We start from the raw sequence: 19,379 nt of genomic DNA on the forward strand, positions 1-19,379 counted from the left end.
GACTTGTGCGAATAGCTATGGATTGGACTTGGGGGCTCTGAAGTGTTTGTTTTAGTTCTGTTTTCGGCAGCTTTTTCATTTTCGTCGTGTTATCTTCTGGCATTCCATGGCTATCACAACGACGTCTAAATACCAACGTGATTAGCACTTAGCGCGTGTGCTAGCGTTAGCGGGGAGTTTCTCAGGATGGGAGTGTGACCACATGGAATACGGGGAGTAGCCACTCAACGTTACTCAACAAACAGCTAGATTGTGTGGGCGAGAGCAACAAGCGAAAAAAGTTCTCCGTCGTAGGCGCTCGTCGCCACCGTTCACTGTATCATCGCTGCCGCCTGCTCATGGACTGCTTCTGGCCGGCAGAAAGCCAGCGAGGGTCCACGTGACCTGTCTATGCGGCTTGCCGCTGTCGCCCACACTATCCGTTCGTTGTACCAGTGGTACCCATTCAGTTACGGTTTTTGCGTCGCTTGTCGTCGTCGCTGCGTGTGGAAACCACTTGATGCATGCAGTGCAGGCGCAAAGAGGCAACATACATGGCTACTCTGCAAGCCAGTATTAATCAATAGCGAAGCTGTTTAGGAAATCGAAGTTTTTCGTGTGTCCGCCGAGCAGTTAATGAAACCAAGAAAATCCTCAGCCCTCCTGTTTCCTGGCCTCACGACGAGCGCTCAGCGTCCCCTGCTTACGCTTATCAAGCCAAGCATACCTACTTAAGGTGACTGTAGAAAAGAAGGACGAAGCGGGCGTGAGAACGCGCCACCATCGTCATCGGTAGTGGTTCGAGGACAGAAAATAAAGAAGCACGGATCGCTCCGTCTAGGGCTCTGGGCCGTGACTCGCGGTAGCTTCCGCGACATCTTTGGTGCCGATCAACCCGGGAAATCGCCCTTCGGAGCATCATCCGCATGGCTTCGTCCATCGACCGCCTTCGGAAGGCTCGTGGCGTCGTCAGGAGCGGGGTCACGCGAGCGCTCAACCAGCTGAATGACCTGCTGCAGCAGCCGTCTCCCGACTCGGCAACCCTGAGCTCCCACGTCGAGTACATCGTACAGCGAGAGCCTGACCTCACCGCTCTCAACGAGAAAAGCGCCGATGCCACGGATGACGACGGGCTGGAGCAGGAGCTCGAAGGAGCGGCAGAGTATACCCACAAGATATCCTACGCCGTATCTCAAGCACGCTTCCTCCTACGAAACGCCCAGCAAGCGCCCAGTGCGACCGATTCCAGCGCCAGCGGAGGGACAGCCGCTCCAGTTACTGCTCCCACGGGTGCGTCAGGCGGGCACACGCATGCTTCACGTCATCGGACGGTTATGCTTCCCAAGCTCCAGATCCCAGCGTTTTCGGGAAATCTGCACGACTGGCAAGCGTTTTGGGATCATTTTAATGTGACGATCCACGAAAATGTCGAGCTGCCGAAGATTGAGAAGTTCAAGTACTTATTGACATACTTGATCGGCGACGCCAAACGAGCCATTGAGGGAATCCGGCTTGCTGACGCGAACTACGACCTCGCGGTGAAGACCTTAGTTCAGCGGTTCGGCCGACGAGACTTGCTCATCAACGAGCACATTGAACAACTCATGGCAACGAAGCCGATCAGAAGCTCAATGGACATCGAGAGGCTCCGCGAAATGTACGACAAGGTGCAATTCCGTGTCAGCGCCCTCGAAGCCTTGGGAGTTCCGCGAGAGCAGTACGCCGCAATCCTGAACCGTGTGCTCCTCCGATGCCTGCCGGATGACCTGACTTCTATGTACCGGCAGAGGGTTAAGGAGACGGACAAGGGGCTAACGGACGAATCCGCGACGCGGCAACAAGGAGCTGGCCAGGTGAAAGAGCTAATGGAATTCCTAAGAATTCAAATCGAAATTCGCGAGGAAGGAAGACAAGGACAGCCTCCCTCCAACACAGGTCGTCGGTCCGTCCAAAACGCCGACTTGATCTCTCCAGCGCAACCGGAGGCACCCGTCCCCTCAGCGTCAGCCTTGGCCGCGAAGTCTGAGTCCGTAATAATACCAGCGTGTCCCTTGTGTGACAGCCATGGTCACAAGGTGGCGGACTGCCTAGTTGACATGTCGGCGAACGAGAAGAGGACGCGATTGCGCAACGCTCACTGCTGTTTTCTGTGCGGCCGACGCAACCACGTGGCGCGTCAGTGCAGAGCTTCCCGCAACCTGACCTGCAGCAGTTGCAATCGGCGCCACCTAACCGTCCTGTGTGACTTGTTCAATCCGACTGGCAGCAGCACGCCCAGATCAACACACCAGGTACAAGCTACAGAAAGCGCACCTGCCGTCATGACGGCTTCGAGCGGACACTCCGGGGCAACGTCCGTGTTGCTCCAGACGGCCCGAGCCTTGGCAGAGGGTGTACGGCGACGCCTTCTTGTTCGAGTGCTGTTAGACACTGGCAGCCAACGCACCTTCATTCGCCAGGATGCGGCTAGGGCCCTGAAATGCACGGTTCTCGGCACGGAAGACCTATCCTTAGTAACGTTCGGTACTGCAAAGTCACCCAAGGTTCTACGGTGCCGGCGAGTACAGGTGACGCTACGCGCACAAGCTCGGGGAAGGCCGGTCGTGTTGGAAGCTTTAGAGGTTCCGAAGATCTGCTCCCTTACGAGCCCGGAACTCGACACCGCGACCGTAAAAACCCTTATAGAAAAGCGGTACGACATAGCCGACGCCTTCCATCCGAGCACATGGAAGGCAAATGAAATCAGCGTACTGGTTGGTTCCGACGCCTACTGGAAGGTGGCCACGGGCAGGGTGGACAGAATCAACGGAGACCTCACAGCGGTAGAAACAGTTCTAGGCTGGACCGTTCAAGGAAGGCTCGCCTCTCCCGCATGCCCTTTTACCAGTGCCATGTTCCTGTCGTGCACCTCACCCGGACATTTGGACTTTGACGGGTCTGCCATGTGGCGGCTGGATGCCATTGGCATTGATAACCCGACTCACGAAAAGTCGCTGCAGGATAGCTCGATGGAAACATTCGAGCGAAACATCACCCGTATCGAAGGCCGGTACCAAGTACCCCTCATGATCCAGGCTCCTGGTTTACCTCCTGGCAGCGACAATCGTCGGCTCGCGGAGCACCGTCTGCGAACGCAACTGAACCGATTCCGGGAACAACCTGAGTTGCTCGAGCAGTATGACAGGGCAATTCGAGCATATTTTGACGAAAACCACGCGGAACAAGTTGCGGAACAGCAGCGTCCAGGCGATAACTTGTATTACATGCCCCACCATGCCGTCATCCGAAAGGACGCAGTGACAACAAAACTCCGAGTAGTGTTCGACGCTTCTTCGCATACAGCCGGCCAGCCATGCCTAAACGACGTCATTTGCAAGGGCATGAAGCTTGGGGTCGAAGTCGTTCAGCTGCTCATGACTTTTCGTTGTCACCCTGTTGTCATTGTCGCAGACATAAAAAAGGCGTACCTGCAGTTGCTGATTCGACCCGAAGATCGCGACGCGTTGAGATTCCTCTGGGTGGAATGACTGCCTACGCGAGATAATCCGGCGTCCCCCATTGTAACCTGGAGGATGACCCGTGTACCGTTTGGCGCGTCATCCAGCCCATTCCTTCTGGCTGCCACGATTCGCCACCATCTCCAGGCCTGTCGGGAGCAGTACCCGGAAACAGTAGCGCTGCTGGAAGGGGCATTCTACGTGGATGACCTCATAATTGGTGTACCTAGCGTCGAAAAGGCAATTCAAGTGTACGAGGAAGCTCGCAAAATATTCTCCGAGGCCGGAATGGAGATACGAAAATGGGCATCAAACTCAGAGGAGCTCGGACATCAGTTTGTGCGGGACAACGTCGAAATCGAAAATGAAGCGGGAAACGCAATCAGGATGAAGGTGCTGGGAGTCCCATGGGAGCGTGCTGGAGACTGCATTTACCTGTCGACGAAAGACGCATCAGAATTTGCGGCAGCCAATCCGTCAACCAAGCGCACCGTGCTGCAGACGTTTGCGAGGATGTATGATCCCTTGGGATACTTTGCACCATTCACCGTAACGGCCAAGCTTGTGTTCCAGGACCTCTGGAAAAAGAGCCGCTCATGGGATGAACGCCTTCCAGATGACGAACAAGCGCGATGGAACAGCTGGTGCGCCCAATTAACAGAGTTGAATGAGGTCCAGGTTCCACGGTTCATGTTCTCGCACTCGTTCGATGTGGAGGGTTCAATCGAGATCCACGCTTTTTGCGATGCAAGCCCGCGAGCTTACGGCGTTTCTCTATACGTCCGAAAGCTGGGTGACAATGGCCTATATGACACCAGATTGTTAATTAGCAAGAGCCGAGTCGCCCCTATCAAGCCCATCTCCCTGCCTCGGCTAGAGCTTCTTGCCTGCGTTATTGGAGCACGACTCGTACGTTATGCCAAAACAACTGCAATTCTGGAAGACTCCCCCGTCAGTTTGTGGACGGACTCTCTTGTCGCGCTGCACTGGATTACTAGCGCCGCCACAAGGCGTGACCAGTTCGTAGAACACCGCGTGGCCGAAATACGACGACTAACTGCTCCTACAGACTGGAACCATTGCAGCGGGAAAGACAACCCGGCAGATTTAGTCACACGAGGTATATCGGCGGCGGCTCTTCTGCACTCAATCCAATGGTGGCACGGACCTTCGTGGCTCCTAGGTCCAAAACAGGAGTTCCCTAAAACGCAGATTGGTCATGTTGACCCGAAGGAGCTCGCAGTGTCACAGGAAACTTTGGTTTGCCCTTGCGATGTCACAAAGCACGAACAGCTAGTGACCGTAGAGAATTACAGCACCCTCAGGCGCCTTTTGCGGGTCACGGCCTGGATTCTACGTTTTCTGCAAAATGCCCAGCGGCGAGGGCCATCAGTAAGCGGTCCCCTCACAGCAACTGAGATAATGAAGGCCGAACGCTACTGGATGCGGCACGTACAGCTGGAGTTATTCAGCACTGAAGTACGCGCACTGTCAGTCGGTCAGACCGTTCCTTCTACATCAGCGGTGCTTCGACTTTCACCCTTCATGGATGACGAAGGTCTGCTCCGCGTAGGAGGCCGATTACACCAATTGAATTGCAGCATCGACGTCAAGCACCCGATTCTGCTACCTGCGCGGCACAAGTTTACGTACCTCGTTGTTTTGGCGGCCCATCACCACACTCTTCACGGTGGAGTCGAAGCTCCGCGTAGGAGGCCGATTACACCAATTGAATTGCAGCATCGACGTCAAGCACCCGATTCTGCTACCTGCGCGGCACAAGTTTACGTACCTCGTTGTTTTGGCGGCCCATCACCACACTCTTCACGGTGGAGTCGAAGCCCCGCTCACGGAGACACAAGAACGGTTCTGGATTTTGAAGGGACGCCAAACCGTCAAAAGGGTGCTGGCCCAATGTCTGCAGACGCCGGAGGCTGACTGCCCAAACTGCACCGTTTGCTCCATTGCCAAGCGACAGAATCACGGCAGCACACCCGTTCTCTGTGGTAGGCCTGGATTTCTGTGGACCACTCTACGTGCGTGAAAAAGCTCCTCCGGCAAAAGCCTACATTTTATTATTTTCATGTGCTGTCACTCATGCCATACATTTGGAGCTGACGTCGGATATGACAGCGGCTACCACGCTACTGGCCTTCCGTCGGTTCGTGTCAAGACGCGGCATACCGAACACTGTTTACTCTGACAATGCTCAGTCGTTTCATAGTTGCGCTCGAGCATTTAAGGCCGCTGCGTCAGCCCTTCAAGAATATGCGACTGGGCTCAACGTGCACTGGAAATTCATCGTTGAGCGAGCCCCTTGGTGGGGTGGTTGGTGGGAGCGTCTCATTCGCTCCACCAAGGACGTTCTCAAGCGTTACCTTGGGCGCAGTAGCCTTACTGCCGAAGCTCTGTCCACCACCCTTTGCGAAGTGGAAGCTGTTATTAATAGCCGACCTCTAACCTACGTCGAAGACCACCCCGATGAAGGAGTGCCACTTACGCCTTCCCACTTCCTGACAGGTAGGCGTGCGCTCTGCATGCCCCAAGAGTTAGCGGTGACCGAGGCGTCGTCAACCCCAGCTGACCTACGGCGACGAGCACGCTACCATCAAAGGCTGACGGCTGAGTTGTGGCGCAGATGGAGGAACGCATACTTGCTGTTACTGCGTTCGGCTCACAGCTGTCCCCAGGCTACTTCACCGCAGCTGAAGGTGGGCGACGTCGTAATAGTGCATGACGACAACGCTCCGCCAATGCAGTGGAAGCTGGGACGAGTGACAATGCTGCACCACGGCGTCGACGGCGTCGCTAGAGCGTGCTCGGTGCGGACAGCAACGGGTCACGTGATAAACCGTCCAGTGCAAAAACTATACCTGTTAGAATCAGCCGCCTAATCATCTTGGGCCCGCGGGAGGATGTAGAAAAGCAGGACGAAGCGGGCGTGAGCACGCGCCACGATCGTCATCGGTAGTGGTTCGAGGACAGCGAATAAAGAAGCACGGATCGCTCCGTCTAGGGCTCTGGGCCGTGACTCGTGGTAGCTTCCGCGACAGTGACTGGCCAAGATTGTGGCTACCGGCTACCCCCCCGGCAAGTAAAAGACCAAGAAAATCTCGAGTTCTCATGTGTGCGTGCCTCGCGGCCGCCACTCCGAGTACCCCGCGCTAGTTTGTGAAGCAAAGTATACCCACTTAGGAAGATTGGCCAAAAAACTCCAGCGCTCGCTGTAATTGTGGCAGCACTTGGTCGGAAGAAAAAAGACTCCAGCGTTCGCCATAATCGTAAAAGCACTTGCTTGGAACGGAAAAAGACACGTCATAGCGTGCGCCCCTCTAAGGTTATGAAGAACAATTATCACACCCAAAAAAATGAAAGAAGCTCACACTTACAGCACCAATGACGGAGTAATGGTCGCTGCAGCAGCGAAGAAGGAGCACACCGGCGGCAATCGCACACTTAAACCTTTGTGATGGTCGTGAAGGTTGCCTACAGATTCGCTATCTCTAAGTCTTAAGGGCTAGTGTCAAATTCATGGATTTTTTGTTGGTTCACTACTTAAAAAACTGCTATTTTAATACCGTCGGTCGCACGAGGCCATAAGACATCAAGGAGGACGATCAGCCGCTTCGCTTTTGAGTATGTGGTAGTGGTGGTAACCGCAAGAAATGTTATCGTCTTCTGATGCGTAGGTCGTTGCGAATCATTGATTCAATTCGCCTGTACAGCCAGTGGTGTTTCCATTATCAAGCAATTCCGAGCCAGAACTGTGAAATTACATTCACATTGTATTCCTCGCTGTACGACTGGTATTCGATTGCGGAGTTCTACTAGGGCGGTGTGATTTAGGAGTCATCCCAACTGTGAAGTTGTAACTCCGCAACACAGCGCCTCATTCACTTCTGGAAGCTATTCCGATACACTGGCAAACCAGCACTGAGATGAGGTTATGAGAAATGGCGAACTTGTTTAACCTGCGTAATTTAGGAGCGATAGAAAAACCATTTACAGCCCTTACACCCTCCGGAGGTGATCGAGGGTTTGACGGAAGCCCGTTTTGTCGGCAAACATGCCAAACTTAACGTGAACTTTTAACTTTAAAAGAAAGAAACAAGATGTTTGGGTTTCGCTAGGGAAGCATTTTTCACAAGCGGATTGTGAACAAGGCTTTTAACTCTTTTGGTCGGTGTTTCCGTTTTTACTTCACCCCATGCTGACACTTGCGCAGAGCGCAGCGGTACCGATCTTAAGAAGTGTTGGCGGTACAGGGGAGATATTCGGAGTCCCTTCTCGGTTCTTTCCGTTGTTATTTATATGCAATGCTAGCTCTGCCTTTGCTCATTCACACTTGGGACATGCACACACGCCCAGTCTGCGCTACATAAACTCATGCTGCGAAAGACTCAGAACTTCCCTTCCGGTGGGCTTCCTCAAACTTCGCGCGTAGGCTCCCTCTGCCGGCGCTGCTGCCATAGTGTGTCTATCTCACGAACATGTGTACCACCCAGATGAAAGACATAGACATTCTCCGTGCGTTTGCTCCCAACCTTCCTCCACCTAGGCTTCTTTTTTTCTCGTGCGTGGTGGTGGTGGTACATTTATTCAAGTGAAAGAGGTTCAGGCTTTAAATCCGGAGAAGCTCTCAGTCCAGGGCCTCTGCGGCGGCGGCGGTCCTGCGTTCCCCGTCCACCAACTGTCGCTGGTCCTCAGGGTCAGAACTGCACAGCGCGGCCTCCCATTGTTCGAGGGTGGTGGTGCGAATAATGGGGGCGGCGGGTGTGTTTTGGCAAGCCCACGTGGTGTGGTACAGTGTTGAGGTTCGCTGCAGTGTGGGCATGTTGGTGGATACATCGTAAGGTGTATGATGTGCAGGAAGCTAAGGTGGGGATATGTGTCTGTCTGTAGTTGTCCCCAGGCTACAGCCTCCTCACTGGTGAGCTTCTTGTGCGGTGGTGGGTAGGCACATCTGGCAAGGCGGTGATGTTGCAGAAGTGCATGGTACTGCTGCTGAATAGGCTCCGGGTCACGGAACGACTGCTGCGGTGCCCAGAGGGTGCACGCTCAAACTGTAGTGTGTGGTCGCTCATTTCCGTCGAGCCCTGCGTGACCACTGGGGGCTGTAGCGGGCCTTTCTGGGCACGAGAGGACGTTTCGCTTAAGCACATATAGCTCCGCAATAGAACAGGTTTATCTTTAAACAGATTTAAACGACAATATTATACACTGTCAGCCTGAGAAGCGTTTCTAACCGTTGTGGTATCACTGAAATAGTTCCAAAGGGAGGAACGATGTTTTTCTGTATTCTTCTGCGCGCTACAGACAACGCAAAGATGTAGACTTTTGTTATTATGCCCTTATACAGTTTCAGGGGCAGCGAGAAAGAAGGGTTCAGCAAAAGAAGCTCCAGTGGCCTTTGAAACCTAACCTAACATTCAAGGTGTAAGAGCATCAAACTCCCTTGATATATATGCAATATACGCTTTCTTGAAATGTACCGGGGCCCAGACGAATAGATTAAATGCTGAAAGTGAGGGTTTTCGGTCGTTGATACAAAAGTTTGAAAACAATTATTTTTAAAAGCACTTCATGCGCAGTTAAGGTCGTTCGAGGGAACGTCCCCTGTAGTGTCCAGGCTCCAGATCTAAAGAACGACGACTATGTGGAGTCACAGGAAGATGGGGTTGCTTTTTACCAGTGAAACGACAGTTCTAGCAGAAAGAACCACAGCATCTCACGTGCGTCAGCTCACCCAACAGAAACGGCTCGTGGGTACCCTACAAAAAAAACCCGAGAACAGTACCTGGATAGGCCAGATTGCCTCCGCCAGTACACCGGACTGCAAGTCAATCACCTGTATTCAATTTCACTGTCGATTTTGGCCAGATATAAGCGAACAAAGGCAATGCGAAGGTTTGTTCGATTTTACCCCACATGTCTTATACTTTTAGGAATCGTAAACGTTTGTCAAGCCAAGCATACCCGGAGGTAAATTCAAAGATGTGACCCTCTGAATGGATGGCGATGCGCACGGACGCTGTTCTCACGGACGTGGACGGACATTGTGATGTCCTAAGTTGCTCCGCACCTAAAAAAACAGCAGGTACGAGAGCTCTAGGCGACACAGGAAAAACCAGGAGGAGCATACGTCTTAACCTTAGGCGTGTCTATGTGTAACCGCGAGCAGAAAGTCACGGCGGACGGAAATGACGGAAAGTCACGGCGAAGTCGTGTCGGCTTCGCCAGGCAGCCGCTTACGTCTTTCGGGGATTCTGGGTGCGGCGTCTGGCCGGCCTTGAGACCCGCGATGACGAGGCGAACTCGCTCCCAAGATGAGGCGCTGGTCGTTCCGTCGCGGGCCTACCGACGGACATCCTCTAAGGCCACGTCACCCCCGGACCCTTCCCAGCATATTGCACGTTCAAAAATCTCCAGTAGACATTTCCAAGCTTCCGCTCGAACCCCCTTAAATAAACTTCGCCCGATCGCTCGAGTGTCTCGCATGATTGTCCCCCGGATCCGCACCTTTGTTTCCCTGGGCCCCCGCCACCACGCCGCATGCTGGGCTGCTCGCGTGATTGTGACGTCGTCTTCCCGGAATCGGAGACGCGGCAAGCGAGCCGAACTGCCGCGACCCCATTCTTGCCCTCTTCGGAGCAGCGACAACGAAAGGCAGGAGAAAGAAAAAAAAGCAGACACGGGAAAAGTGGATGGGGTGACTCAGGTACCGAAGCGCGACCAAAAATTCCGGTCCCCTCCCGGGGAGACCGCCATGTCGGCTACCGGAAGGAAAAAAATTGAGGGCCTGGCCAGCCGTTTGGGACACCGATATAGCCGTCGTTTAAATGTCAACGTCACACTCTACTTGTTTCCCAAAAGAACGCAAGAAAATCCTCCTTCGTAAGCTGACATCGCTTTCAACAATTATATAGTGACCGACGAATTTTTATGCGTCGTCTCCTGGGCAGATCGCCGGGTGAACGGAACAGCGCAGTGAACCAAAATCTCCAACCCACCTCCCCTAAGGGGATCATGCGGAAATGCGAATGCATTGGGTGCACCGATGAGTGCGCTGCGGCAAGTAGTAACGGAGAGAGGCGTGCGCTCCACTGCATTTATATACATTTTCCGAGCGCAGCGAGCGGAGAGAGGGTACGCGGAGAGCAGAGAGAGGACGCGCGCAACACGCCCGCCCAGCGCGCGAGCTCTCTCTCCCGCCGAGCTCCGCGATGCAAGCGCCCTCACACGCCCGAGCGCGCTCCTCCTCTCCACTCACTCTCCGCTACTCTGCCCGAGCTCCGCGATGCGAGCGCCCTCACACGCCCGAGCGCGCTCCTCCTCTCCCCTTGCCCTCCGCTACTCCCGCCCGAGCTACCACCTGCTCCGGTTGCTAGGCGCGCCACAGCTGTTGCTAGGGGCGAGGAGGAGCGCGGAGAGATAACACCTGCGGGCGCACGCCGACGGAGAACGACAACCCCCGACTAAGAAGTGCATTCGCATTTACGACGACGACGACGCCGAAGGCAGAACTACGAGGCGCGCGCTCACGTGCGCTCGCGCTGGAGTAATGCAGGCGCACGCCGGCCAACGGAGCAAGACAAACCCCCGCTAATAAATGCATTCGCATTTAAAAGAAGCGTCCGTGGATTCTCCTCCCGCCCCTCGCGCCCAAGTCTGCTCGGCCGGTGTTAAAACAAACACCATACAGGTAAACAAGCTAACCACCGCGAAAAATATCTAGGTTGCGGGCAGTTTTAATTCATAAGTGAGGGGCCTGAACTTAACACCCGGTTTGGGAAATGGGCCAACATTGGCCAAAGAAAACTGCAGCGTTCGCAGTAATCGTGGCAACAGTTGCTCGGAACCAGAGAAACACGTTATAGGTGACGGCATAACTGAGAAAGACACGTCATAGGTGATGAAGGTGATGTGCAATGATAACCACGTCCAAAAAATGAAAGAAGCTCACACTTATCGCAACAATGAGGCACTACAAATTGTTTCTGCAGCAAATAGTAAGCAAGTCGGTTACAATCTGGGACCTAGCCGTTCGTGGTGGTCGTGAGGGTTGCGGACAGCTGAGCTATCTTCAAGTCTTACACGTTAGTGCCAGCTTCCTTAATTTTTGTTGAGCTTTTGAACAAGACGTAAGGAGCATCGGCACATTCTTACTATCAGAACCCCATGCATAAAAATTTGTAGAGCTGCTTTAGACTCTGTTGTAACGACCGCACGTGGTATTCCAGATGAATTTATCTTATTTTTGGCTGCCTCGATCGAAACACGCTCCGCCGGTATATACTCGCACAGAGGGATTAACATACAGAGGACGTGCTTACATTGTTCAACAATGGAAACGTGTAGTGTACAATGTGTGTACGGTCGAATGGAAACCTTGTGTCGTCATGCAACAAATGGACCTTGTTCTCAATTAGAACTTTGCGCTGTCGAGTGCAAACAAATACGCATAAATAGCGTAATAATTGCTCCCATGTCCACCAATGCTTGAAGTGAAATGCTCTCAACTGAGACTGACAGTTTCCCTTTTGTTTTCGTGCACGTTTGTTTTGATTTTACCGCTCGTGCTGCAGTATTTCCCTATTTTAAGCAGTGTTATTTAGTGCAATAAAAAGGTGTTTTTGTGTTAATACAACTAATGTAATTTGTTTACTATGCCACAACACTCCTACTAAGGTTTTTCCAAAGGTAACAAGAAAGTCGTGTAAATATACTAAAAACTCAGCATCCAAAGCATAGGAGAAATACGACACGTAATAGAAACCCTTCTACGTCTTTATCAATGGAGTCATTTTCAGTGGTACAACATTTGTTTGGTTCAGTGTTTACGTTACCAGTTTTGTTTTCAAGTTTATTTTTGTCTCAACTTCGCTTCCGAAATTTTCTTGCATATTATTTTCAATGTTGGTGTTTGCCTTCTAACTACTGTGCGAGCACTTCAGTTATCAACGTTTAGTGTAGCCAACCCTGCAGAACGTACGATTGATGTTGACATTTCACAATAAAAGGCCTAAATTTTCTTGTATATTATTTTTAATGTTGTTGTTTGCCTTCTAACTGCTGTCCGAGCAATTCAGTAATTCACATTTAGCGTAGCAAACCCTGCAGAACGTACGATTGATGTTGGCAGTTCACATTAAAAGCTTTCTGTCTTTGTCTTCCTATCTCTCCAAATATAATCCACGATGTCGCCTTGTCATAGATGTAATCAACCAGACATTACAGCCCGGGGTGCGCACTGAATGAAACTTAAGCCGGGAAGCCTTCAATTTGACTTTGCGTTGCTGTCGGGCTAACGTACAAAATGGCCGAAGCGATGTCCACGTCCTGGCACTCCCCATGCGACGGGTGTCACCGCCCCCTGCCAGATAGAGCATGCACCACGTAGAGTGAGGTATGCTTGGAAGTGTCTCTAACACGCTGGCTAGGTGTCGAGAACCGAAGCGCGGGGTCCAGGGCCATCTAATGGTATTGTAAAACCCAGCCGCAGCTCCAGCCACACCACCACATCTGCACCCATAAAAAGCAGAAAGCATCCGCAAGTCAACCTCTTTCAGTTAGCTCAAACAATTATCCCGGTTGTGTCAACTTCAGAAGGAAGACCTCTGCCAAACATTTCCAATCACGTCTTTTGTGAGCTAGCGACACCTGTTCCTTCCCGCTTAATTTCATCAAATCCTACCCCGTATCGAGTCTTTGGTGTCCCAGTATTTGGTTGAAGGCCCATTGGCAGCCACAGCTCCAAACCGAGATAACACCTGTCATTAGTAATACGCACGATCTTACTTATTTTGGTTAATCTCAAGCACATGTCTTCCACACGAATTTGTTTCATAATCGATACCGCTGCTGTTTTCTGATCCCTAGGAGTGACCCCCAACACTCATTTTTCCTTTGCCAGCTGGGCAGATCTAAGTTTCTTTCAAATCACTTAGTGAGATCCCAACTTTCTGCCCCATATATAATTACCCGGATAAGGTACTGGCTGCAGGCCAGATATTTAGTGGAAGAGGAACCCCAGTACTCAGAATAACAGACGTCTTACTGAAGGCATCCCATCTCCCAAATACTGTGCGTTTAGTTTCTTTTTCGTGATTTGGATCAGCCCCTATTACTAGGCCAAGCTCGACGTACTTGTTCAGTTTTTCCAATATTTTCTTTCCTATCTACACAACGGTAATACACACACAAGAAGATTGCACCTTATCGTATACAATCCCCCTGTGGTTTCTTCTCTTAACTCAGAAAAACAAAATTCACAAAGAGTCTCGCTCATGAGTATGAAAACGCGAGTTTTTAGACGTTGCTGGTAATTGTCGTGGAATAGCATGCAGGTTAAGACATACCTTGTGCTTTAGGCACAAGGTATCATCACCTGCTAGCGACCGCTGCATGCTCTCCGGCGGTTGTGAAGTGAATACAGGTGCAAACCATTCAGATGAATTCAACGTGATAGAGAACTCTATGCACACCTCGTAAACAATTCGTGCTGTATTCGCTACGTTGCCTAAGATAATGCAGAAGGGGGTACTTTCTGTGACAGGATCTTTGTTAAGGGTATATATTTTAGTCAGTTTGTATGGAAGATTCGTAGCAACAAGTTTTGATTTTATGCTTTGGACTACATTGTGGCATTCCAGGTCATACTATAATCGCATTCATAGTGCTGGAACCGCGGTTCGAAAATCAAAGAATAAAAGCCGGGAAAAATATGTTGTCTGTTTTTCGCAGCTCTTCGCATCTGCCAGGAGCCGAAGATTGATCGGGGCGGCTACTACGGCAAGTGCTGCGACCCCGAAGATGAGGTGCAATTCTACTGCAACGGCGACGGCTATGCTCTCTTCGGAGTGAAGAACGCCACCTGCCTTCCTGAAGCACTTGGAGCGCACCTATACCCGTTTGCAAAGGTAGGTATACTCAAACATCCCGGCAGCGAACTTTCTACTACGAAATAGCCTGTAGAAGGAACAAATGCCGTATAGCCCCGCGACCATCCTCCTTTTCCTATGTACTGCGAACGCCACTACAGCGAATTCACGTGTTTAACGAAGAAATTATTGCAATCCCAACCGCTGAATTTCTTGGTAAGGAACACGCCTAGCAGCAGACGAGGTTGCGCGCACCAGTGAACCTAAACCGAGCCGCCGTGCTGCTCGGTACACCTCGGCTACTTGGTAGTGACTATAACGTCTCGGTCGACGATTAGGCCCTGGTTCGCTCTCACCAAGAAAGCCGACATCGTTGAGACCATCGTAGAGAAAGGGACGGCACAAATGATCAGGCGATCAGTCATTAATAGCTTGTAGAAAAGTCAAGCGATATAAATACCCCGCGAATTTCTAGCGGTTTTTGCGCTCTTCCCGGCCTCGCGCCGCAGCGCGCCCTGAAGTTCGACCGCGTGAGGTCGGTGTTGATTGTGCATTCCGTACTTCATGATTCTCTGGTGAAGAAAATTTTTGACTTTTTTTGTCTATTGGGGTTTAAAGCTTATGTAAATTAACATTGTTCGTCTCAATATGCCTATATGCTTTTTGGGAGCTAGAGCAGTTAGCAACGAATGTAAAGAAGTGATGTGTTGAACGAACAATAACCGCGGTCCTACACGCCTTGTTATCCAGGCGTTTGACTGTAGAGCTCGTCTGAAGCTTTCAGATATGAAACATTTCTAACTTTTCTTTTAAATTTCTGAGGCGATCGAAATTCAGCCGATCCCGCTTATTAGAGCTCTAGGGCCGACTCCAAGATATAAGCACACATATAAAACTGAGTAGTATACTTCAAGCAATATCCAGTTAGTTCAATGCAAGCGGCAGATATATTATTCTGATCCCGTGCTTGTAAGTTCGTGCCTGTCCTAGCAATTCGAGAACATTTAACATTAACGAACAGCCTTTTAGTTTTCCACAGAATATTCTCATTTGAAACCAAAGTTAGTAATTTTTTGGGAAATACTGTTACTTATAACAATAATTTCAAACTACATAGACTAGCACCTATTGTATAAAATGTCGATAATGTGCTATTTCCAGGCAGAGTGCTGCTTGGCTTTTGCCAGGGTGGTTATTATAGTTTTACCACTGTCACTCAAGTACCATCTGCACCTGTAGCAAACGGGTCTGTAATGTTCACAGCGAAAGGACAATAATGTTCGACTTGTGAGTGTGTTGCATTTATGGAGACTTGTAGAAACGTCTTCACGTAAAGCTGTGGATACATGTAGATGGAAAGGCTCTTCTATATCAACAAGCGGACCTAGTCCTAAAAGTCAGGTAGTCACTTGTTCTTCAGAAAAGTGAGGCCCCTGCATGAAATGTTCCACCAAGGAGTCCCTTCGTTCGGATATTGAATGTCCTTCAAAAATAATGGCTGCGCAGGCTTTTCTTCCAAGCTCTCCTAACAAAACTCCCAAAATTATCGCATGCCGTGGGCTGCCCTTGGTAAAAAATGCTCCAGCACGCGATACATCAGGTGTTTACGCGATGGCAATGGAGAGAGGTTCAGTTGCTGATTTGAAGCCGGCGTTCTTGTCCAATACCTCCGTAAATTGAACAAAAATGAGGATTGAAGTCTTTGCAGTATTTTAGTGACGAAAATCTGTAACGGGAGCGGAACCGGTACCGGTAGCTTTCTTTCATACTTTTTTTATCTTGGAATGCGCAGGTTAACGAATATTGATTTTCCCCACCTTTTTTCTTGTAGAAAAAACCCTTAGCGGAATGCTATTGAGATAAGCATTGGATATGTTTTTTTGATGTCCGAGACACGTACTGCAAGGACTCTAGCCGTAGTTCCAACGGGCGAAGCACGGTGATATTTAACAGGAGGATGTGCACGGACGAGTGCTGCCCGCCAGGCACAGCAGTGAAGCATGTGTGCGACGAAGGATACCAGCTGGTTGCAGAACAGATTCTTCTATGTGGCGTCATTGGAACCTGGAACCACGCCAGGTCAAAGTGCAAGAGTAAGCCGCCATCGGTATATCAGACAAAGAAACTTCGGCTTACCATGATTAGCAAAATGGGGGTTCTAGAAATGGCAGTTACATTACCACAGATGGTAACGGTATTTCTACGTTGTGGGCATACCGTATCCTTAATCCTCGACATTAGCATTAAAGAACAGAATAGAATAATATAATAACGCGGCGTCGTTATTCTCACTGCTCTCGTGCAGCACCGAACTTGCCCTGCCGAGAGACTCTGCCCACAACGGGTTCGAGAGCGAGCCACGACTCTCGCCGCACGTGTACGTTGTCAGTCACTTCACAGGGAAGCGATATCTTTCATAGTACAGGGGTTTATTAGGCGGACAACCACGATACAAACACTACACTGCACTACGCACCCAGCCCCTGGGGCATACACCCGTCAGTGTGTGCTCAGCGTGTAGTCTGGCAGCAGTTAGCGTCCGCCGGCGTTGGCCGGCCGCAACGCTCGCTGACATAAGGGAAGGGGGCTCTCTGTGACCGCTACAAATTTCAAGCGACTGGACTCGACCGGGCGTCATCGGCGCTGGTCCGCTGACCTTAGACGGCGCAAGCCGTCACATTGCGGACGCGGGGGCAACGCACCAATGAGTGGAATATGCCCGCGGAGACTCGCCGGACATCCTAGATAAACGCATTGACGAAAATCAAGGTATGCTCAAATCGACACGCTTGGTGCCGTGACCCACGGAAGTGGGAAACAACGGCCAATTCAAGAAATGGGTAAAAGTGGCTGAAGAGCATTTACGTAGCGTGCGATCGCTGCGCGTCCCAAGGGCGGTCCCTCCGGGGAATCTCCAGTGCGCATCCCACGTCGCCTCGTACGGAGAGGAGGGAGGCGCGCGACGATCGCCCTCGCCCCCACCAAGGAGGAGGACGTCGCTAGCGCCTCCTCGCCCCGATCGGAGTTTGGCCCCCACAACGTGTAGGCAATAAAATTACCAATAGCTCCAATTGTCCTTCTTTCAAAAGCGTGCGAGAATTCGGGAGTGTAAGCTTGAGTCAACATGGAGATACAGATGAATATGAAGGCGTCCTTTAGTGGACCCGGGTAGCTCATCGGCAGCAGGCCGGAACCTAAGCTCTACAGGGATTCCAGACGCTCTATTTTTATTGTTTTATTTGCCCTGTGCACGAAAACGTCGGCGACACGAACAGCGCACTCAGGGAGCCTCATGTTCGCTACGGAGTCGTTGGCCACGGCCGGGAAGTGGCGCAGGTAGCCCAGGCTCAGTTACACAAGAAGTGTAAAAAGTGTTTACTTCATCACATAGTGTGAAATAGGCAAATTCCCAAGGTTAAACAGTTGGTACGGAGGCATTCTATGAAGCGTGGATATCGTCATTACCCTGTCATCGATTTTTGTACCTAATCAACCAGCTATCCGCCAATGAGGAAGAAGTAGGATTCCCCTAATCCGGCTCTCGAGCGGACATTCTCTTTGGATTGAAGTCCGAGATAAAAAAGCAGAGCCGACGTGTACCATTCCGGGGCCTAGACCATACAGCCCTAATGCCAATCGCCCCTAAGGTAGTAGTAGAGGGATAGAGTTGCGAAGAGGACGCCAGAGTAAAAGAGCACTTAAAAATGGCAGCATCTCCACTCCATGGATATTGGCGATGGTGCGGAGTACGGGAACTCAAAATGACATCCAAGTTGCGCCCCGAGTGAAATCCGATTTGCGTCCCGACCGTCATTGTATTTGAGCCGTGAGTTGCACCTTGATTACTCTCTGAATCGCCTGATGGTGGTGGGTGAACGGATGGACGCAGACAGACATTGGGAGGTCCTAATGTACTCCGCACCGTTACAGGAGAGGGAGTAAGCCGTTTGACTCTCGGGGACTAACTCACGGTCGTAGCCCAGTGGGTAAGACGAATGACACTAACTCGGTCTGGTCTACAAGAAACAGGGTCGAATCCTGCCGGTGCCTGTGTAACTTCTGGCGATTGTAAATGCTATGTCTAAGGACGCGAACGGACATTGCGAGGTCCTAAGGTTCTCCGCACCTAAAAAAAGATGTGAATTCTCGGGGCGTGGCATTCAATTCTAACTCAAAGCGAACCACGCTCGGAACCAAACCCAGTATTCATTAGGTCCGATTTATTCTTCCAAAACATAGAGCATAACTGTTTACGAACCGATGTTGTGAGCCTATTTTGATAACAAAGTCGGAGTAAAAAGAAATTGTATGTTTCCCTTTCAAGCAGACGCAAGCCCGCCTTCATCGGCGGCAGCCGAGCTCCGCGCCGAGTGGAGCGGCAGAGCCAACCAGCGCACGGGGCCAACGACGCGGCAGCCGACCACCGGAGGTGCGGGTAAGTGGGATTTCTTGCGCTTCGTTGTGGCGGTGTAGGCTGAGTCTGGGGTTGCATGGTAGTCACGCGGAGCATGCAGACGAACATTGCGGAAGGAGACGGGAATGGTCAGACCGACGAGGCGCCACCTCAAGTAGGCTCGGCAGCAGGAGGATCTCCCCAAGTGGAATCCGAGGCGATAATCCTTAAACAAATGGAGTTGGAGTTTCAAGAACGAGAGAGAAAAGCAGCGCGCGAAGCAAAGGAAAAGTGCGAGAGGCGGCGGAGCGAGAGAGAAGAGAGGCGCGAGAATCGGAAGAACGCATACAAAAACTGAAGCTCGAATCCGATGAGCGGCTTCGGAGGTTGGAGCTGGAGACGAGGGCTGGCACGCAAACTCCTACGGGCGCGGACTCATAAGGGTAGGCGGCCGGGCTTAGACCGGGTAACTTACTGCGCAAAGGTCCTGAATGGGCTTAATCTGTCGTGCGATGCGGACATTCCGTTGTGGTTCAACGAAGTTGAAAGGTTGTTTGTAATGTACGGTGTACCGGCGTCGAGTCGGGTTCATTTAGTTGTACCGGCGTTGTCGGAACGGGTGAGGTACAT

At 51.3% G+C, this 19,379-nt stretch overlaps 1 protein-coding gene across 1 annotated transcript in view; it reads left to right on the forward strand.

Moving 5' to 3' along the window:
• LOC144153445 (complement receptor type 2-like) overlaps positions 1-19,379 on the forward strand; it is a gene marked incomplete at its 5' end in the record, with an annotated part of 118,627 nt that overhangs the window by 20,507 nt on the left and 78,741 nt on the right. Inside the window, 3 exon segments of the mRNA XM_077685091.1 lie at positions 14,220-14,395; positions 16,263-16,449; positions 18,684-18,791. Of these exon segments, the coding sequence (XP_077541217.1) occupies positions 14,220-14,395; positions 16,263-16,449; positions 18,684-18,791 (471 nt within the window).

This window comes from Haemaphysalis longicornis, unplaced genomic scaffold (assembly GCF_048455015.1).
Source record: "Haemaphysalis longicornis isolate Haplotype H1 unplaced genomic scaffold, Haemaphysalis longicornis Haplotype H1 scaffold_9, whole genome shotgun sequence".
In the NCBI taxonomy this organism is placed as follows: Eukaryota; Metazoa; Arthropoda; class Arachnida; order Ixodida; family Ixodidae; genus Haemaphysalis; species Haemaphysalis longicornis.